The sequence below is a fragment of the Perognathus longimembris genome, chromosome 1, assembly GCF_023159225.1.
Source record: "Perognathus longimembris pacificus isolate PPM17 chromosome 1, ASM2315922v1, whole genome shotgun sequence".
Lineage (NCBI taxonomy): Eukaryota > Metazoa > Chordata > Mammalia > Rodentia > Heteromyidae > Perognathus > Perognathus longimembris.
The window spans coordinates 10,744,161-10,761,353 of record NC_063161.1 but is presented as its reverse complement, the minus strand read 5'-3'; the positions used below and the strand labels follow the sequence as shown (position 1 = coordinate 10,761,353).

At 48.5% G+C, this 17,193-nt stretch overlaps 2 protein-coding genes across 2 annotated transcripts in view; one reads left to right on the top strand and one right to left on the bottom strand.

Annotated features, from left to right (window-relative positions):
* The window catches only part of Syn3 (synapsin III), a 370,475-nt gene that overhangs the window by 218,902 nt on the left and 134,380 nt on the right, over positions 1-17,193 (bottom strand). The gene's annotated exons all lie outside the window — the stretch shown is intronic.
* Timp3 (TIMP metallopeptidase inhibitor 3) overlaps positions 1-17,193 on the top strand; it is a 52,124-nt gene that overhangs the window by 24,265 nt on the left and 10,666 nt on the right. Inside the window, exon 2 of the mRNA XM_048356386.1 lies at positions 16,290-16,372. Coding sequence (XP_048212343.1) covers positions 16,290-16,372 — 83 coding nt within the window. The remainder of the gene's footprint in view (positions 1-16,289; positions 16,373-17,193) is intronic.

Here is a 17,193-nt window from a genome sequence, read left to right as displayed (position 1 = left end):
CTCTTTCCTAGCACCTGATAACACACGGGCTTCTTGTTTATTGTTTGTTCTGTCTCCTCCCCTGTTACGTGAGTCTCAGCAGAGCAGAGACCTGGTGTGTCTCGCTTACTTCCTAGGAGATACTTGAAACTCTCATGTTTGCGGAATACATGAAAGAATGCCCTTCTGGTAGGTGGGAAATTGAGACTCAGACAGGTGAAGTATGTTGCTGCAGGTACCAAGTAGGCTCAGACTTAGAGCCTGTGCTCCAGTCTTCAAGTGGGCGAAACTCAAGTAGAGCCACTTAGGGGCAGACAGCTTCTTGGGCCAGCATTCTTCTCTGTTGGTGGGAAGCACATCTTTCAAGGATACAAGCCTCTGGAAGATTCTGCCATCTGTTGGCAGCTGTATCAGAGGAACCTCAGAAGGGGACCATTTGCTGAATTGTGTGCCAGTGAGGAAAGGCCAGGATTTACAGAAGCCCTTTCTGCTTCTCAGACCATAGGCAGGGCCAGATAAACTCACAGACTTGAAGGGTCTTTGTTTAATATCTTCACTCTCCAGTTAGGGAAACAGGCCTAGAGATAGGAAGTTAACCTGCCCAAGGTAGTCCCGGAGTTCAAGGCCCAGACAATAGAGCCAAAGTTCCCAATTATCCACCCACACTCACTCGGGACTACTGGTCTACCTAGTATGTCTCTCTCTCTCTCTCTCTCTCTCTCTCTCTCTCTCTCTCTCTCTCTCTCTCTCTCTCCCACTAGAACTAGGAGACTCAGCCACTCCTCCTTTGAGGCATGTCTTTCCTGAGCATATCTTCCTCACCTGTGTCTGCCCCATGAGGAGGTGCACTGACTGATCCCTTTCGGGTTCAACCTGGGGCTGGCAGAGAGGAGGGGTATTGGCTAGAGGGGGGGAGAGGAGACAGAAACATGAGGAAGCTTGTACTCTTCCTAGCTCATTATGAGCCCCCTCTGTGGAAAGGGGAGGACAAAAACAGGAAAACAGCAATCTCTAGGACAAATCAGTCCTTCCCACCCCACTGCCCCAGGGTTAGCGTTGAGGGTTGGAAGAGACCAGCCAACAGCTTCCCTCCACAGTAGACTTGAACCCGACACAAGGCACTAGCCGGACACTAATGCCCATTCTACTCCACTGAGTATACTGCTAAAGAGGAGGTACGAGGAACATCAACAACAACAACAACAAAAAGGCCTTCTAAATTCATTCTGGCTCTTCTTAGCTGCCTTCCCACTCCCATGGCCGACTGCAGTCCTGGACCCAGAGAGGTATAAGCTGTGTTGAGCACTAAGTTCCTGCCTGATTTGATCTCAACTCTCAGGATCACTGCTCTGAGGCCTGGTGGCTCTGAGACCTGCTTGCCCAGCTGCTGGTGCCTAAGGAAGGCCTGTAATTGTTACCAAACAGTGCACGAAATGAGGAAACATGTCTTCTTTGCCAAGCTGGCTCCCAATTGGCACTTCATTACAATTGAGATGGCGGTAGGAGGGAGGGAGGCAACCTGGCCCTCAGGCCTTCAGCATTTCATTTACACCCACATATAGGCTTGCTGCTGGCCTAGGAATTGATTGGTGCCAGATGCTTCCTTTAGCTAGTGGCCTCAACGCAGGAGGGCCACCCGCCTCCTGCCTCATCAAGAGTGGTCCTGGTTTCCATTAGACCCTAATTGGTCTGGGTCTGGCCTGCACTCCATCACAGGCCTCCCACAGAATGCTGGCCACTGGCTGTTCCCTCTTGCATCCTGAACAATGCCACGCTCTGGCCGCCGACCCTGGCCTGAGTAGATTTGCCAAACCCATGGCTTTCATTTCTCATTTTCCACCACAGCCTGTCTGGAAATCAGTTTTGGGGGTGCTTAACCGCATACTCTGACATAAGACTTGGGATCCAACCAAACACTCGCTCCTCTGAGGAAGATGGGACTGAGCTGTGATCTGTAGGATCTAAGGTAGAAATCAGCATGTCTAGCCACGCTCCCTTTCTCTGCCTCTTGCTGAGCCTTTCTGCACTGCTCTGGGGCATTCATTCCACTTGGACTGTCCCTCTCTTCAACCTGACCTGAAATCAAAATGTGCTGGGCAAGAGTAAGTGGGGCAGCCCTATGTTCCGGGAGTGGGAAGATTGGCAGCCAAGCCGTGAGCTGCTGATGGCCCATAAGGGCCCCATCTAGCACTCTGTATTTTCTTTTCTCTTTTTGGAACCACAGTGGTTCTTTTTCCCTTCTGCCCCTGAGCTTCTTCATGGCCTTGAGAAACAGAGTGTTCCCTGGAATAATTTCTGTTGCTGTTTCTAGTGTGATCTCCATGTACCAGGCGCTATGCTAAGTCTTATAGGCAGCAGCATCTCAGTCCTCAGCCTTACAAGGTGTGTACGTCACATCTCTGTTTTCAAGATGCGTACAGTTAGATGGTTTGCGTAAGGGGAGTAGAAGTGGGACTGGAGATTTGCGCCCAGGGGATTCCTGGTCACCCATGTCCTCACATGTCAGAAAGAAAGAAGAGCTCTGCCAAGCTCTGGATGGGAGTCCCTTAGAAACTACCTTTCACCTTTCTTGTTGGCTCCTCTCTGCAGACTGCACTAGGACAGCTGGGAATAGGTATGTTGATTTGAAGGCATTCCCTCCTGGAAACAGCAGCACAGTCCCTGGCCTGTGTGTGAGTCCTCAGAGGAATCTCGCTCCCATTTCCTGTGCTTGGCCTCTGGAGCTGGCCAGGCACTGGAACCTCCAGTCTATCTGCCTCATACTCCTGGTGGGTTCTGCAAGGTGTTTCCTGCAGATCCTGCTGACGTGCTTTGCTGGCATGTAGCACGCGCTGCCCAGAACATTCTGAGCTTCTGGCCTCACCCTTGACAGGGTTTTGTTTTTGTTTGGACTTTAAAAAAAAAAGTGTTTTCCTCCTGGGTCGGAGGTGTGGCTCTACAGTAGAGCAGTAGCCTAGCAAATACATGGTCCTGAGTTCAAACTCCAGGATTGAAATAAAATAAATCCCCAACCGAGGGCACGAGGGTTTGGTGGGGAGTGGGAGAGGGAAATGAAGGCAAAAATAGTAGCAGAGGAGGGGAAAAAAAATAGGATAATACTTGCCAATCTAAGAAATGATCATGGATTTTTTTCATCTTAATCAAATCTGCTGATTAAACTCTCTCACACGACAATATGAATCTCTAATCATATATATGACAAAAAATAAAATACTAAAATTTTAATAAAAGACATGCTAGTAGCTACTAAACACATTGGCAATGGCCGCTACAGTTGAGGAAGAGGTTGACTGCATAGTACGGTGGCATCTGCAATATGTTCCTGCTTCATAAGTGGGCTGGGTCACTGTGAATGGAGCAGTTGATAGACCGGACTAAGGACAAGCCCACTCTGTATCTGCTTCTGTACCAAGTGTCCACTACTTCAAATCATCCACACAGACTGAGCAGAAACTTTAAACCAAAGCCCTAGGCGGAGCCTTAGCCTCTTGAATGACTAGCTTTTCAGAACCTGACATCTTAGACAATGCCTTAGAAACCAGAGGGAAATGTGTGGGTTAAGACTAGAAGGTGACACTGAAATAGCCTTAGGATGCAAGGGACATGTGACCTCACTTCTCTTTGTAGACTGAGGGGCTCTGAGAAGGAGCTGAGATGCAAAATTCACAAACCAAATGGAATGGAAGAACCAGAAAGAGAAGCCCCCAACTGTGAGGCCCAGGACTCTTCTTGCTTCTCAATACTTTGTATGTCATAAGATCCCTCTTCTCCCACAAAAATCTCCTTATTTCCACACTCAAATTATTTAGTCACGTTGGTAGTTATTTCTTAATGCACATCAAAAGTAAAAAAATGGAATCTATTTGGAAAATATTACCTTTTCTTTTTCTTTAATCTTTTATTACATTGTGATTACACTTAATATGAAAACTACTCTTTAACTCAGGACCTTTTAATGAGTGATAGCTAAGTCTTCAAGTTGAATAACCACAAATAAGAGGAGCTCAAGTCGGAAAGATGGAATCTCTCTCCACTTTGTATACTGGCCACTGGCCCCTAGGAAATCTGCCTTTGTCCTCAGCAATGAGAGAGCTTCCAAAGGCTGAGAACAAGACAGATGGTGGAGGGGGCTGGGAACTATGTCATAGATAGAGGAGGACCATTGAACTCTGTAAAAATATTTATGTTGGAGATGACTTAGTGAACACAAACATGCTCTTCACATAATCTTGTTTTGTGCAAACCCTAGGTCTCAGCTGATGGGGGAAGGCCGCAGGGACGGGGCATAGAGGGGAATTCTCTTACAGGAAAAGAATGGCTTGGCGTGGGACAGGCTGACCTGGGTCACAGATGTCTACCTGGGCACTGGAATGGGAATGAAGAAGGAATTCAAAGGTTACACTGAGGGACTGGCAAGTCCCACCCAACCGAGAGTCTGTGCCCGTGAAATGTGTCTGTCCATGTCACTTGCTGCATGCCTGGTTAAAACATGTGCCTCTGGAAGATAGGTATGGCCTGTGATGGCAAGCAGGGGCTGTGATGGCAACCTGATGGCATGCTGGGTCCCCCCCTACCGCCCCCACATCCCCATCACATGGTCTTGTGAGTTTCAATGCGACTAGTGAAGCTATGGGCAGTTCTTACATTACAGGATCTTGTATGTGAGCGTTGGTAGTTGGTGCTTGAACTCAGGGCCTTGCCCTCTTGCTTGTTTTTTTCCACTCAAGGATGGCATTCTACTACCACTTGAAACCGCACCTCCATTCTCAGTTTTTTTGCTGGTTAATTGAAGATAAGAGTCTCCTGGATTTGTCTGTGTAGGCTAGCTTCAAACTGTGATCCTCAGGTTATACTTAGCGGTGTGACTAATGACAACAGGATCCTTATCACCAAGGAAAGTGGCAAACAATCTCCAGTGCCTCTCTCCTCCTGCTTAATGTGCTAGTATTTGTCTCCATATGTTCATCCTGGTACTCTCCACCCTGGTATTCCCAATTCTCCAAGAGCTTTGGCATCTTTGCTCTGTGTTCTTGCCAAGGTTGGGACTATCTAGGAACATAGATTGGAGGGTATACTTCAGAAATGAATAGCTTACTAATTGCTTGTAAATAGCCCATCTTCTATTTCTTTTATTTTTTTCTTTCTTTTTCCTTCTCCTCCCCCCGCCCCCCCGCCACCCTGAGTCCTGGGGCTTGAGCTCAGGGCCTAAGCACTGTCCCTGGCTTCTTTTTGCTCAAGGCTAGCACTCTGCCACTTGAGCCACAGCACCACTTCTGGCTTTTTCTATATAGTGGTGCTGAGGAATCAAACCCAGGGCCTCATGTATACGAGGCAAGCACTATATACCACTAGGCCGTATTCCCAGCCCCAATAACCTATCTTCTAAGAATAGCTTTCCCATGGGCAGGCAGAGTCAGAAGCTATGGGTCACAGCAGTGGTCACTTAGGTAAAACCCTGCCAACCTTCAGATGGGTAGTAGAGGTAGAAAGAGGAAGTCTCCTGGGTTGTGGATGCTTTGTTGCCACTCTGTGCTGTGGCAGTTGTTGGTCTGGAGGAGTCCTGTTGTCCAGCAACAAGGTCATGATAAACTGGTCAGCTTATCATGGCAGTCCCCCCTTAAAGAGTGTAGCAAGACTAGTGCTCGGTGGGGAGAGTGTACCGTGGATGGTTCTTAAAACCAGAACAGATGACTCCAGTCTGGTATACATATCGTCCTGCCCTCTGAAAGCAAGATCCAGGTGAAATCTGGAAACAAAACTCAAATTTGTGGGAGACATTACAAGAGTCTTGGGGAGTTAGGTTCTCCCCCAAGTTCTCTCTACTTATTGCTTATATAAGTTCTCTGATGATTCACCCTTGAGAATTCCCTCTTTTTGTGCATTTCTGATGTGTCTGACTTGTAGGCTGAGTATTTCATGCTTGCTGATTGGTCAAGCAGAATCGAGAGGATGAGCTTTGTAGATAGGCATGTTTGATTAAATTCCTTGGTGTGTGATCTCTGCCAAATTCCTTCACTAGCCCGAGTCTTATCTTCCTCCATCCAGTGGACACAGTGCTACATATTTTACACGTTAGTATCAAAGATTAAGTAGACAAACGTGTAAGGTATGCGTGTGCACCTTGCTCACGATTGTATTCTACCACCTGACACAGCGTCTGGCACACAGTAGGCCCTCAGGAAATAGTTACTGGATGCTTTCGAGGTTTGGGTACTTTGGACTGGTGTTTGGGGGTGGGGGGTAAGCGGTCTTTCTCCTACTTCACCACTGATACCATTTACCCTATGTTATGTACATTGCCAGACCAGGCCGGTTTCTAAAATACTAGGGGTTGTAATCCTGTCATTACCGCACTTGACCAAAGACGGCAGTAGTTAGCATAGCATTCTTATTTAAATCAGAGGTTGGCCTCCAGAAACCCCTCATTCCTATCTATAATCCTCCCACACCCTCAATGGAAGCTACTTCAGACTGAAGATTGAACACCTTTAGTCTGAGTTTGTTTTTCTCATACCTGCTCTACCCAAGTGCCCATCACAGTCTTGAGCAGGTTGGGAGATTCTATTTGCTGGGAGATCCAGGATTCCTAGCTATGCCTACTTGCCTCACAACCCTCCTGGCTGCAACTTGTAGAAGGCAAAGCTAGGGAGGCCTTGGTTGGTATCAAAGTCCTTGATAGGTACATTCAATACGTACCAAGGTTCAGAGTTTATCAATCGACTGCAGAAACGGTGACGCTGTTGCTGCTTATTCAGGTTAGAGCAAGTCCTCAGTCCCTGTCTGGTGCATCATGGGCAATGATTTGCTGTCTGCAGATCTGCTGTCCTGAGTGCAGGAGCAGAGGTCCCTTGGCTTCACAGTGGTCCTGCTCCTAGAATTATCCCAGAATCCCTTGGCTCTCCTAGCAAACAAAACCCCAATTAGGAAAAAACTCAAATGCTATAGACAGCTCCTGAGACGTTGCCAGCTGTTCTGCTCTCACAAATGACCCGACCTGAAAGCTCCCAAGTTCTGAGAACCATTGGAGGGCACGGTATTTTTCTGGGCACTGCTTCAAAGGGGCTGTGGTTGAAGACCAGGCTGCTATTCTGGTGGCCACTTGTGTGGGACAAAGTTTCCCATGGGCCCTTGAAGAAGTGGGGGGGGGCACCTTTGACAGATTAGAGAGAATAGTCTGAGAACCTGTCACCGACAAGTGGGCACCCTGACCCCCTAGAAGGCCTGAGCTTTAGGGTTGTCACCATGAACCCTATGTCTAGACCCTGTGTTTCACTGGAGCACAGCACAGATGGGCCACCAAAACACCCAAGGCAAGCCCTCTCTAAGAGGTGAGGTCTGAGAGGAGGAAAGGTATGGAAGGAGATAAGAAATCCATTGAATCCAGCTGGGAATATGGCCTAGTGGCAAGAGTGCTTGCCTTGTATACATGAAGCCCTGAGGTCGATTCCCCAGCACCACATATATAGAAAGTGGCCAGAAGTGGCACTGTGGCTCAAGTGGCAGAGTGCTAGCCTTGAGCAAAAAGAAGCCAGGGACAGTGCTCAGGCTCTGAGTCCAAGGCCCAGGACTGGCAAAAAAAAAAAAAAAAAAAACCACAAAAAAAATGCATTGAATCCTAACATTGAATTTTAGAAGCAGCATGTGAAACTAGATGGGGACCATTATGTGGGCCACACAAGACCCAGACTTGTTTTTTTCCAGGGTTCTCAAGGCTTTGGGAGTTTCTGTCAGCAGACTAACAGGCTTCCATTTGGACTCATGTTCTCTCTCTGAAGGGCTGTGTGCAGGGAATGAAGTAGAAAGGCTTCAAGGAACAGAGCACCACCTGAGAAATGCAGCCCTGCATTCTCATTGGCTTCTGGGCTTCATCTCCCACCCCTTGTTGCAGGCTTCCTGTTTGTTTGTTTCTCTGTCACTCTGGGGCTTGGGGAGGCTGGTTTGGTCGGCCTCCAGGCTCTTGACTCTACCGGGAGACCCTGTTCTTTCTCTCTTCCTCTGCTGGCTCTAATGATTTCTCAGATCCCAGTTCAGGCAGAAGAGTCCCCCTGTACCTTGTGTCCACATTTCCTCTAGCCTGACCAGGTATGTTTACCTTGTACACCTGTAGTCCTGTACTATGACCACCTGCCTTCTCTTCTCATATGATGGGAATTACGGTTCTAGAAGGCTTGAACCTTGTCTGCCTGTTTACTGTAGAGTCCCCAAGACATGGCACAAAACTGTAGACAGATCGTCCCCTTACATATCAAATGAGTGGATAAATTAATTCCCAGTGTGCATGACAGAATTAAGGAGAATGGATAGAAGAAGGAGAAAAGCAACAAAAGCGAAATAAAAACAAACATCTCACCAACAAAACAACATGGCAGAGGATATAGAATGAGAATATGAACCTTTCCCTTCCTCCCCAGGGCTGTAGCAAGGAGCTTCTTGTTACCTTAGATTCCCTCTCACAGCCGTATCCATTGGTTTAGCAGACATGCTTTGGGAACCCTGTCTCGTTCCAGGCAACTGTGCTGGCATCATGGAAGTCCCCACCATCTGGTAATTGGGGATGCCAGCCATCACTGAAGAAGAACATGTGCAGGAAGAAAGGGGGGGAAGCCGTGCAGAAGAGAGGATGGGCTTGCTTAGTTTAGGGCAAGCCTGGGATAGATGCCTGGGGAGGACATTAGAATTCCAGCGCTTCAAGTCAGGCTTGGTGAACGTGTTGGGTGTCATCTTATTGGCCCCTCTTAGGCCCAGATCACAGAAACATGGTGTCCCTTCTCAGATGCCAGGACATCTTTGTCCCCTAAGTCAATCAGTCCAGCATCTAGGGATCAGTCAGTCCTGGGACTTTGAGCTTGTCCTACGCCATATGATCCATATCTCTCTCCCAAATTGCCAGTGGCCCAGAGGCATATAAAGGTGGTCGACTTTACAAGCAGTCAGAGTAGAAATTAAATGCGTGAATCCTAAAGCTAAAGCATGCTTTACCATTCCTCGCTTATCACTAGAAACAGAAAAAGCAGGTGTGCGGTGCAGATTTTTGTTTCTTTGCTCCTTTCCCGTCATCTCTAAGTTCTAAGCAACTTGACCTTGTAGGCCTATGTTCCTTTCCCTCCCCTCTCTGGCCCCTTGGGTTTCATCTACAACAGACATCAGCTGGGGTTGTTTCCCGCACTGCTCTAGCAGAAATGAACACTGTATACAAGATAACGAGGGCCAGGAGCCCCTGCCTGCTCCTCTTCCCCCTTTCCAGAGGTCCAAGATGAGGCATCCTCAGGATAGACGTGCCTGGGGCCCCCCAGAACACATGGTTGGCACTGAGCACACTGGCGGCTCAGGACAAGGAGGTTTTAACGGTGTTCCCTGGGATGGAAACTTGGGTTGAAATGATTTACAGCTTTCCAGATTTTCTTGGAGTGAGTGTGTGTGAGTGAGTGTGTGTGTGTGTGTGTGTGTATCTCGATTTATTTTTAGCAGCAGGCATTCCTTTCTTGCCAAGAAAACCTGCTTAAATAAAACCAAGATTAATATTTTTTACTTAACGGAAAGAGTTAGTCAGGACTGGCTTTGAACTAGAGACTTCTTATCTTGATTGGGAGCACATTTTTACATCTGGCCTTGGCTTTGACATCAACAAAAAGAGCCTTTGAAACTGACAAGAGAGAAGAGCCTTGGGGACCAGGGTAAGATGCAGGAAGAGCCTATTTGTGGGGGATGGGGAGGTGGGAGGAATGTCTTCCCGGAAAGGCGGGAAGCTGGCCCTGGCTTCCCTGGGAGCCAGGCTGTGGGAGTCCGCCTCATTCTCAGCCAGTTCCTCATCCTCTTCCCTGCCTCCTCCTCTGCTTCCTTTGGGTTCAGAGGCAGTCAGCCTAGTCTTTTCTGCAGACTGGGTCCAGATCCAGAGGGGGAGTGTTCTTGAAGCCCTTCTCCAAAAGCATCCTCTGCCCTCTTGTGCCATGCTAGTTCTGGACTGTGGCTCCCAGCCCTGGCTTGCCAAGCTCTCATGTCATTGTAACCCGTTGCTCACAGGATCAATGAGTCAAGCACAGTCCCCAATAAATGATGGGTAGATAGATGTTTATCCCAGCCTGCCTACCGAGAATCGCCCTTATCCCCTTTTGATCAAATGAGGCTTCAGAAAGACTTGGCTGGTTGCTGAAGCTTACACAAGAGCATTATTTATCTATTTTTAAATCATCCGTGCTGTGCATGGTACTTCCTCCACGAAATCACATTTAACTGGATGCATTTAGCAGAAATATATTCGATGCCTGTTATGGGCCAGATTGACTCTTCTGGTCGCTCTGAGCAGAGCAGCTGTGAAATGAAAGAACCTCTCTCTGGAGGCTTACAGCCCCAGTGGAGAGAAAGAGTCAATCAACAGGCAGGTGAACATTGCAGTAAGTCAGTTGGAGCCTGCAGAGTGAGGAGGACAAGTGGTAGAGGGTTTTAGGGTAGGGGGAGAGATGTCCCAGCTCACAGGTTAGAAAAGGTCCCCTTGTCAGGGGACCAAGAGGTAGGAGGGAGAGAGAGAAACTTTATGCAAATGAAGAGTGTCTAGACTAAATGGAAACTGCAATGGAAAGGCCCTGGGGTAGATTTTGAGTGGTGGAATAGAGGAATAGGGCAAAACGCCATTTCCTGAGATGAAGATGGGCCTGGGAAACCAAGATGTGGGCAAGGCTATTATCAGGTACTAGGTGTTAGATGGATTGTCTCTGGGATGTCTTATTAGACTGGCAGGTATAAACACACACCAAATATAGACCCATGGATAGGTGACTAAAAAGTGTGTAGGAATTCTAGGTTAGAGGCTATAAGACTGTGGGATTTGTACAGATTGGTTCCCAAACCACAACCTGGACACAGATAAAGAGAAAACTGAGAAGTCACCACTGATCGGATCCAACCTCATGAAGGTCATCATGGTAACTGACCAGAGAGGTGTGGGTGGGGAAGGGGAGGGTGTGAGGTTACACCAGGTAGGGGTAGGGACTCTGGGTCATGGCCCAATCTCTAGGCCACACTTCTCCAGCTTCTGTGTCTTTTTATTTTTATTTATTTATTTTTTTTTTGTGGCCAGTCCTGGGCCTTGGACTCAGGGCCTAAGCACTGTCCCTGGCTTCTTCCCGCTCAAGGCTAGCACTCTGCCACTTGAGCCATAGCGCCACTTCTGGCCGTTTTCTGTATATGTGGTGCTGGGGAATCGAACCTAGGGCCTCGGGTATCCGAGGCAGGCACTCTTGCCACTAGGCTATATCCCCAGCCCAATCTGTGTCTTTTTAATAGGGCTTGGGGTGTGGGGGAGGAGTGGGGGGGTGGAGGAGAGTGGGGGGCGGAGGGGAGTAATAAACAGAGAAAGAGTCAGGGCAGGCCTCCGGTGTGGTTGGGGTCCTCCGGCTCTTTCTCTCGATGAGCCTGCACTTGCCCACAAGGAGCCCATCACAGCGGCTCTCCTGGGAGCCTCCAGGTTCCCAAGCGCATAGGTAGGCATGCATTATTTCATGAAATCAATCAAGCAGTGTCTTGCCTGGGCTCCCCTTGTGGGGAGGAACCATTAGGGGTGGTTTTATGGGTTCTGAGGGATTCTTTTTTTTTCTTCTGTGAAAGCTGTGCTGGGTTGGGGGGGGCACATTATTCTAAACAAGTGACTCACTGTTATATGGTGATGGTGATTCTTGTTACTAATGAGAAAGAGAGAGAGAATGAGAGATGTGCTCACAGTAGGAATGGTTAAGGGGTGTGGGGAAATGATGGGGTCCTATCTGTACCCCATCTCCTCGGTACATTCCCCTCTGGTTTCCACAGGGCTGACAGACGGGTGTTGGGGGGCATAGAATCTGCAAAACTTATGTAAAGATTGTAAGTCTTGTGTGAAGATTTAAAGGCTTCTTCCCCCAGGGTACCTGGTCCCACAACAGCAGACAGCAGGAACACTAATGTACAGCATCACTACGGGAAGAGAGTAGGATAACAGCACATGGGGCTCAGCACTGGGAGTGCTGGGTGTTGTTACTAGCATATTCTAGTTTCCTTACTTCTCCGAACTTGCAGTCACAATGCAGAGAAAGGCAAGCAGCGAAGGGTCATCAACGGGTGGATAGCTGAAGGAGCAAGACGGCCTTCCTCTGCCTTCATTGGACAAGCGAAATAATGCAGAGTCCTGCCCAGCTTGGAGCCACTTGGTTTTAAGGCGAGAGCTTGGTTCCCATGTGAAGGGTGGGTATGAGCTGCTCTTGATGGGATGCTAAGATGGGCAAAACTGGCATCTGAGGTTGATCTGCATTAACTCAGCTAAGGGATCCTGGTTCCCCACACCAGGAAGACTGGCAACCTGGTGGCTCAGGCCTCTAGCCTGCCAGTAGGAGAGTTGGACCATTAGGTCTGGATTTGATTGATGATGGCTAGATGGGAGATGGGAGGAGGGGGAGAGAGGCAGGGGCCAGCTCCAGGGTGTTTTGTCCCCTCATGGAATACGCTGATGAACAGCAGATGTACAGTTCCTCGAGACACACCAGAAAGCTGGTCGCCATCAGATTTGGTTTATTTTAAACTTGTGTTGCTGTGGTTCTCGCTGGTAGGGAATGGCGGTGGGAATAGAGGTGGGAAAAGACCACGTAAAGTTATACATTGGGAAGAGTTGTATTGCTTGTTTTGTATTTTGCAAGCTCTTAGAAAACTACCCCTCAAAAAATATTTAAAGGAAGGAAATAGTTTCATAGAAATACACTTTTATACTTGGATCCCCAAGTCTTGAGAGATCCATGTGCTAATCACACACACACACACACACACACACACACACACACACACACACATTTCCCTTTCTTTTTTCTTTTCTGTGGTTCTGGGTAGCAAATCCAGAGGTCTGGGGGCATTCTGGGCAAGTGTTCTATCGCCAAGCTAGAGCCATAGCTTTCTTCATTACTTTCTTCTCAGATACTTTTTAAGTTCAAATGCTATTTATTCTTGAATTAATGTCTCCCTTGTTCCTTTTGATCCCCATTACCCCCTCAGAAGCCCAGCTTCTCATCCTAAGAAAGAAGAGACGACAAAGGGATGAGAGATTCAGGCTGGGCCTCCTCCTCCTAGTCTCTGACATTGCTGTGTCCCTTGGCAATCTGTCTTATAGCCATGAACTGCTTATTCCTCATCTTCCTGCTAGACTGCTGCATTGGAAGTGGAAGCAGGAATTGGGACTTCAGCTCCCTGCAGTCATCCCCACCAACACGGAGCCCAATGTTCTAGACATCAACCTAGCTCACACCCATGATGGCTTAGCTGGTGGCTGGGTGGGCAGTGAGGGCTGCTCAGCAGCATGAATAGGAGAGAGAGAGAGAGAGAAAGAGAGAGAGAGAGAGAGAGAGAGAGAGAGAGAGAGAGATCCTGTGTCCAACAGCCCTCTGGAAAGCTGGCTTCTAGTTGCCACTTGAAGGTGGAGGGAGAGGCTGGATGTGCTGCCAGTCCCAGGTTTGGAAGTTGTCTACTGTTGCTATTGGAGGCCATGACCTCTCTTCTTCTGGCCTCCCCCATTCCCCAATAGCCCCTGAATCAGTGAATGCCCCGAGGGGACCCTTACTGCCAAACAAGAAAGCACAAAACTCCCAGAGTTCCAGAGGACAGACCGAAGCAAATATAGACTTATTAATTCCCAAGCCAAATAGGCAGATCTGGTGTTGGCGAATGACTGCACTCAGAAGGACTCTGAGAATCTATTTGGGATGGCTGAATGTTATTTAATTTTAGCTCAGTTTTTGTGAGGTTCTGTTTTTGTAAGGAAAATGCTGGTGGAGCCTTCATCCTGGCCTGGTCCTGCCTGGCTCTTTCTGGGGCACCAACACGGTTGTGTTTGGCAGGTCCTGCCAGGCATCTCTTGGGCTGTGGATGTGGGTGGTAAGCATGATGGAGAAGCTGCTTTGGGTCTGAAAACACCTCCTTGTTCTGACCATTTTATTTCATGCTTCCCCGCCTCCTCCTGTAATTTTGTGAGATGAGAACATTTCTGATGAGTTTGCCTTTTGTCTCAGTCTGAAAGAACGCCCAGGTGTTAGTACATCGAGGTCCGGGATGGACAAATAATAGGCTCAGAGAGGTTTGGTAACTTCCCTAGGGTCACATAGCACCAGTGCTTGGATTTGAACCCATGCAGTCAGATTCCAGGACCAAGGATTTTCAAGCTACTGTTCACTCATAATGAGTCTACTACCTGTGAGCCACATGGAGGAATTGGGCCAGGGAAACCGGAGAGATTGAGGAACCAAGAGCCCTAACTACAATGTAGCTTCCCGATTATAGAAGCTTGCTCAGTTCTCACTAAACAACCATCAGATAAAAAGGTTACAAGCTCAGGCCATTTCAGAGCAAGAAAAGAACTGGCTGCCATTATGTGTAGAAGCTTCCAGAAGCACCCAGCTTTATGAGGCTTGAAGGCATGTGATGTCTAAATCAAGTTAAGCCATTTTCCAGCCAGGAAAGAAAGAGGGTAGATTGCTGCTATTTAAAGGAACCCCTTTTGCCTCTTTCCCTTCGGGCAGAGCCTCACTTCCCGGTTTCCTTCCTGAGTTCATAAAGAATCAGAAGATGGGGTCAGATTAATTCAGGGGGAATCAATAGTGAAGTCCTGGCAGATCTGCTTCCTGCCCAACAGCTCCGCCGGTACAACCTGCTGGTGGGGTAGGCGGAGAGGTTCCCGTGAGCCTCTGGGGGGCTGGCTCGCTGCTGAGGACTCCGATGGGAAAGGAAGGTGCAGAGGTAGAGGCAGACCCAGGGGAGTGGGCCTGGGACCTTGCCAACCTCTCCTTTGCTTGTTTTCTTTTCTTTTCCTTTTACAGCAGACTTGGAAATAACCACTCCCCTCCCCGCCCCCCCCCCCCCCCCCCCAATTCGAGCTGCCTCAGCACAAGTGGCCGTCTTTGCCAGTGAACCCTGTGTTTTGCCATCCCTGGCCAGTCAGGGCTGGAGGAGGCATTGATTCATCGGAGTCTTGACTTCATGTCTGACTGGGAGGGTGGGATCCAGGCTCGTGCAGGGAATCATCCAGAGAGGATGAGGATCTGGGGGTGACTGGCTCTTAGTAAAGCTTTTGTGGTTGTTGTTTTAAGGTGCTAAGGGTCAAAGATTTTGTAAACAGTATAGGACAGCAACAATGAGGAAGGATAATGGAGCTACCAGAATAATGTGTGTGTGTGTGTGTGTGTGTGTGTGTGTGTGTGTGTGTACATTGAGCAAGCATTTTTGTTAAACATCGGTTTTTAAAAAGTGAACTGGAATGAAGGTATGTTTGCTACTCTGTGTGAGTTAAGTACAATTTGAAAATAGGATATGACAACCAACAGTGTCCAGTTTCTAACGCACAACCCTCTTCATTCCTGTCAAGGTGCTGGTGTAGGAGTCTCGAGATGCTTTGAGGGTGACACTGTCCTTATAGCCTCCCTTCCCCCAGGACCCCCATCCCACAACTGCCTCTCATGGCCAGTTCTTATTGTGGGGGAACTTTCCTTTGACTAAGCCAGCGAGTGTTACTGTGCAAAAATCCTGGTTTCCATTTTCAAGCTCCCTCCATGTGCTACGATGAAAGGTCCTTGAAGACTGCTGTGGGGTGTTTCTTCTTTTACATAAGCATAGGAAAAGAAGACATCAATTCACAGTCTCAGAGTCAACCCATCTTTATAGAACAAAGACGTGCCTTCAGCTGGCTGTCCGTTTCCTTACAGGAAGTGGCTGCTAATGCTGTCCCTGTAAGGCATCTGAGAGATGACCAAAATGATGATTGCACATAGTAGGGGTGCACATTTAATGCTCTAAGTTGTCAGACAAATCCTTCCCTATGGGCCCACTCCTTTTCTTGGTGATGATGATTCGAGTAACATTTATTTAATGAAAACTCAAGACAAGGTCACGTTTCACATGCATCATCTCTTGAAGGTTTATAGAAGAGGGAAAGGAGGCAAGCAACGAGGTTGCTTCTTTGCTTTGAGTCACAGGAGCCATGAACAGTGGGGCTGGGATTGGAACTGCTCATCTTGGCTCCCAAGCTCTCCCATGTCCTGCTGATTTTGGTTCTGTTCCATCTCTTGTAATCGAGGGCTGATCAGAATACTGGCGGGGGCACTGAGAGAACTGGGGTACATTATAACCCTGTGGATGAGTCGGGGTGAGGGGAATTTACATGTGTCGAGGGCTGAAGGTGGGCTGGTGGGCTTGGAAGGGCACCATTGCGGCCAGTCGGCCCACCTGGAGAGGTGGTAGACCACTCTTGATGTGGTCCAGGCCCTCTGAAGCCTCCTAAGAGCCCCATCTCTGTCTTGTTTTCTCTGCAGTGATCCGGGCCAAGGTGGTGGGGAAGAAGCTGGTGAAGGAAGGCCCCTTTGGCACACTGGTCTACACCATCAAGCAGATGAAGGTGAGTGTCCTCATCCTTGGCTCCAAGAAGAATCCTGGGATTTTTGCCAAGAGTTGTGGCCAAGTGAAGCCCAGTGATTGGAACTGGGATGTGTGTGTATGTTTTCTCGGTGTGAGATCCTAGCCAGCCCCAGAGAGCCACTACTTGACCCAGAGCCAGCACAGGAAGAGTGGTTCTGAACTCTGGAACCAGAGGGTAGAGAGCCTTGCTACCCAGTAAGTAACCCTGAGAACCTTGGCCAGGTCACTGATCTTCTCTGGCTGTGGCTCTTATTTCTGGTATTGACAGAATCCCAGCATAGTTGCTGAGTCTGCGTGGTAGGTGATCAGCTCTCAGATCTTCACACCAAACCTGTGTTGAGCCTCATCCCCCTACTGTTCACCGCTTTTCCCCACCTCTCTGCCTTCGTGCACCCTAGCTACTTAAGCAATGTATTCTAAACATATTCATTAAACCCAAGTGAGGGCAAAGGGCTTAAGAGAAAGCATTGGGTTTGAAATCCAGAGAACCTGTTGCCTAGTCCCAGTTCTGCTGTGAGGTAGCTGCTTGTTAACCTAGGCCTCTTCCTAGGCTCCATCTTGGTGGGTTGGGCTTCATGCCCTTAAGCCCCTCCCACTCAGCTGATTGCAGGATCTGCGATGTGGCAGAAATGGTGGTGGCAGCTGGGATGAGCTACTTATGTTCGCCTGGGGCTTCACCTGGGTTCACTTAACAACCCATCCGCCCTCACCTTTCTAAGTGTTTCCCTGGATGCAGGCTTTCCCTAGATACAGGGGAAGCCAGTCTCCACCTTAGAACTAAGCCTGATTGGGCCAAAAGAG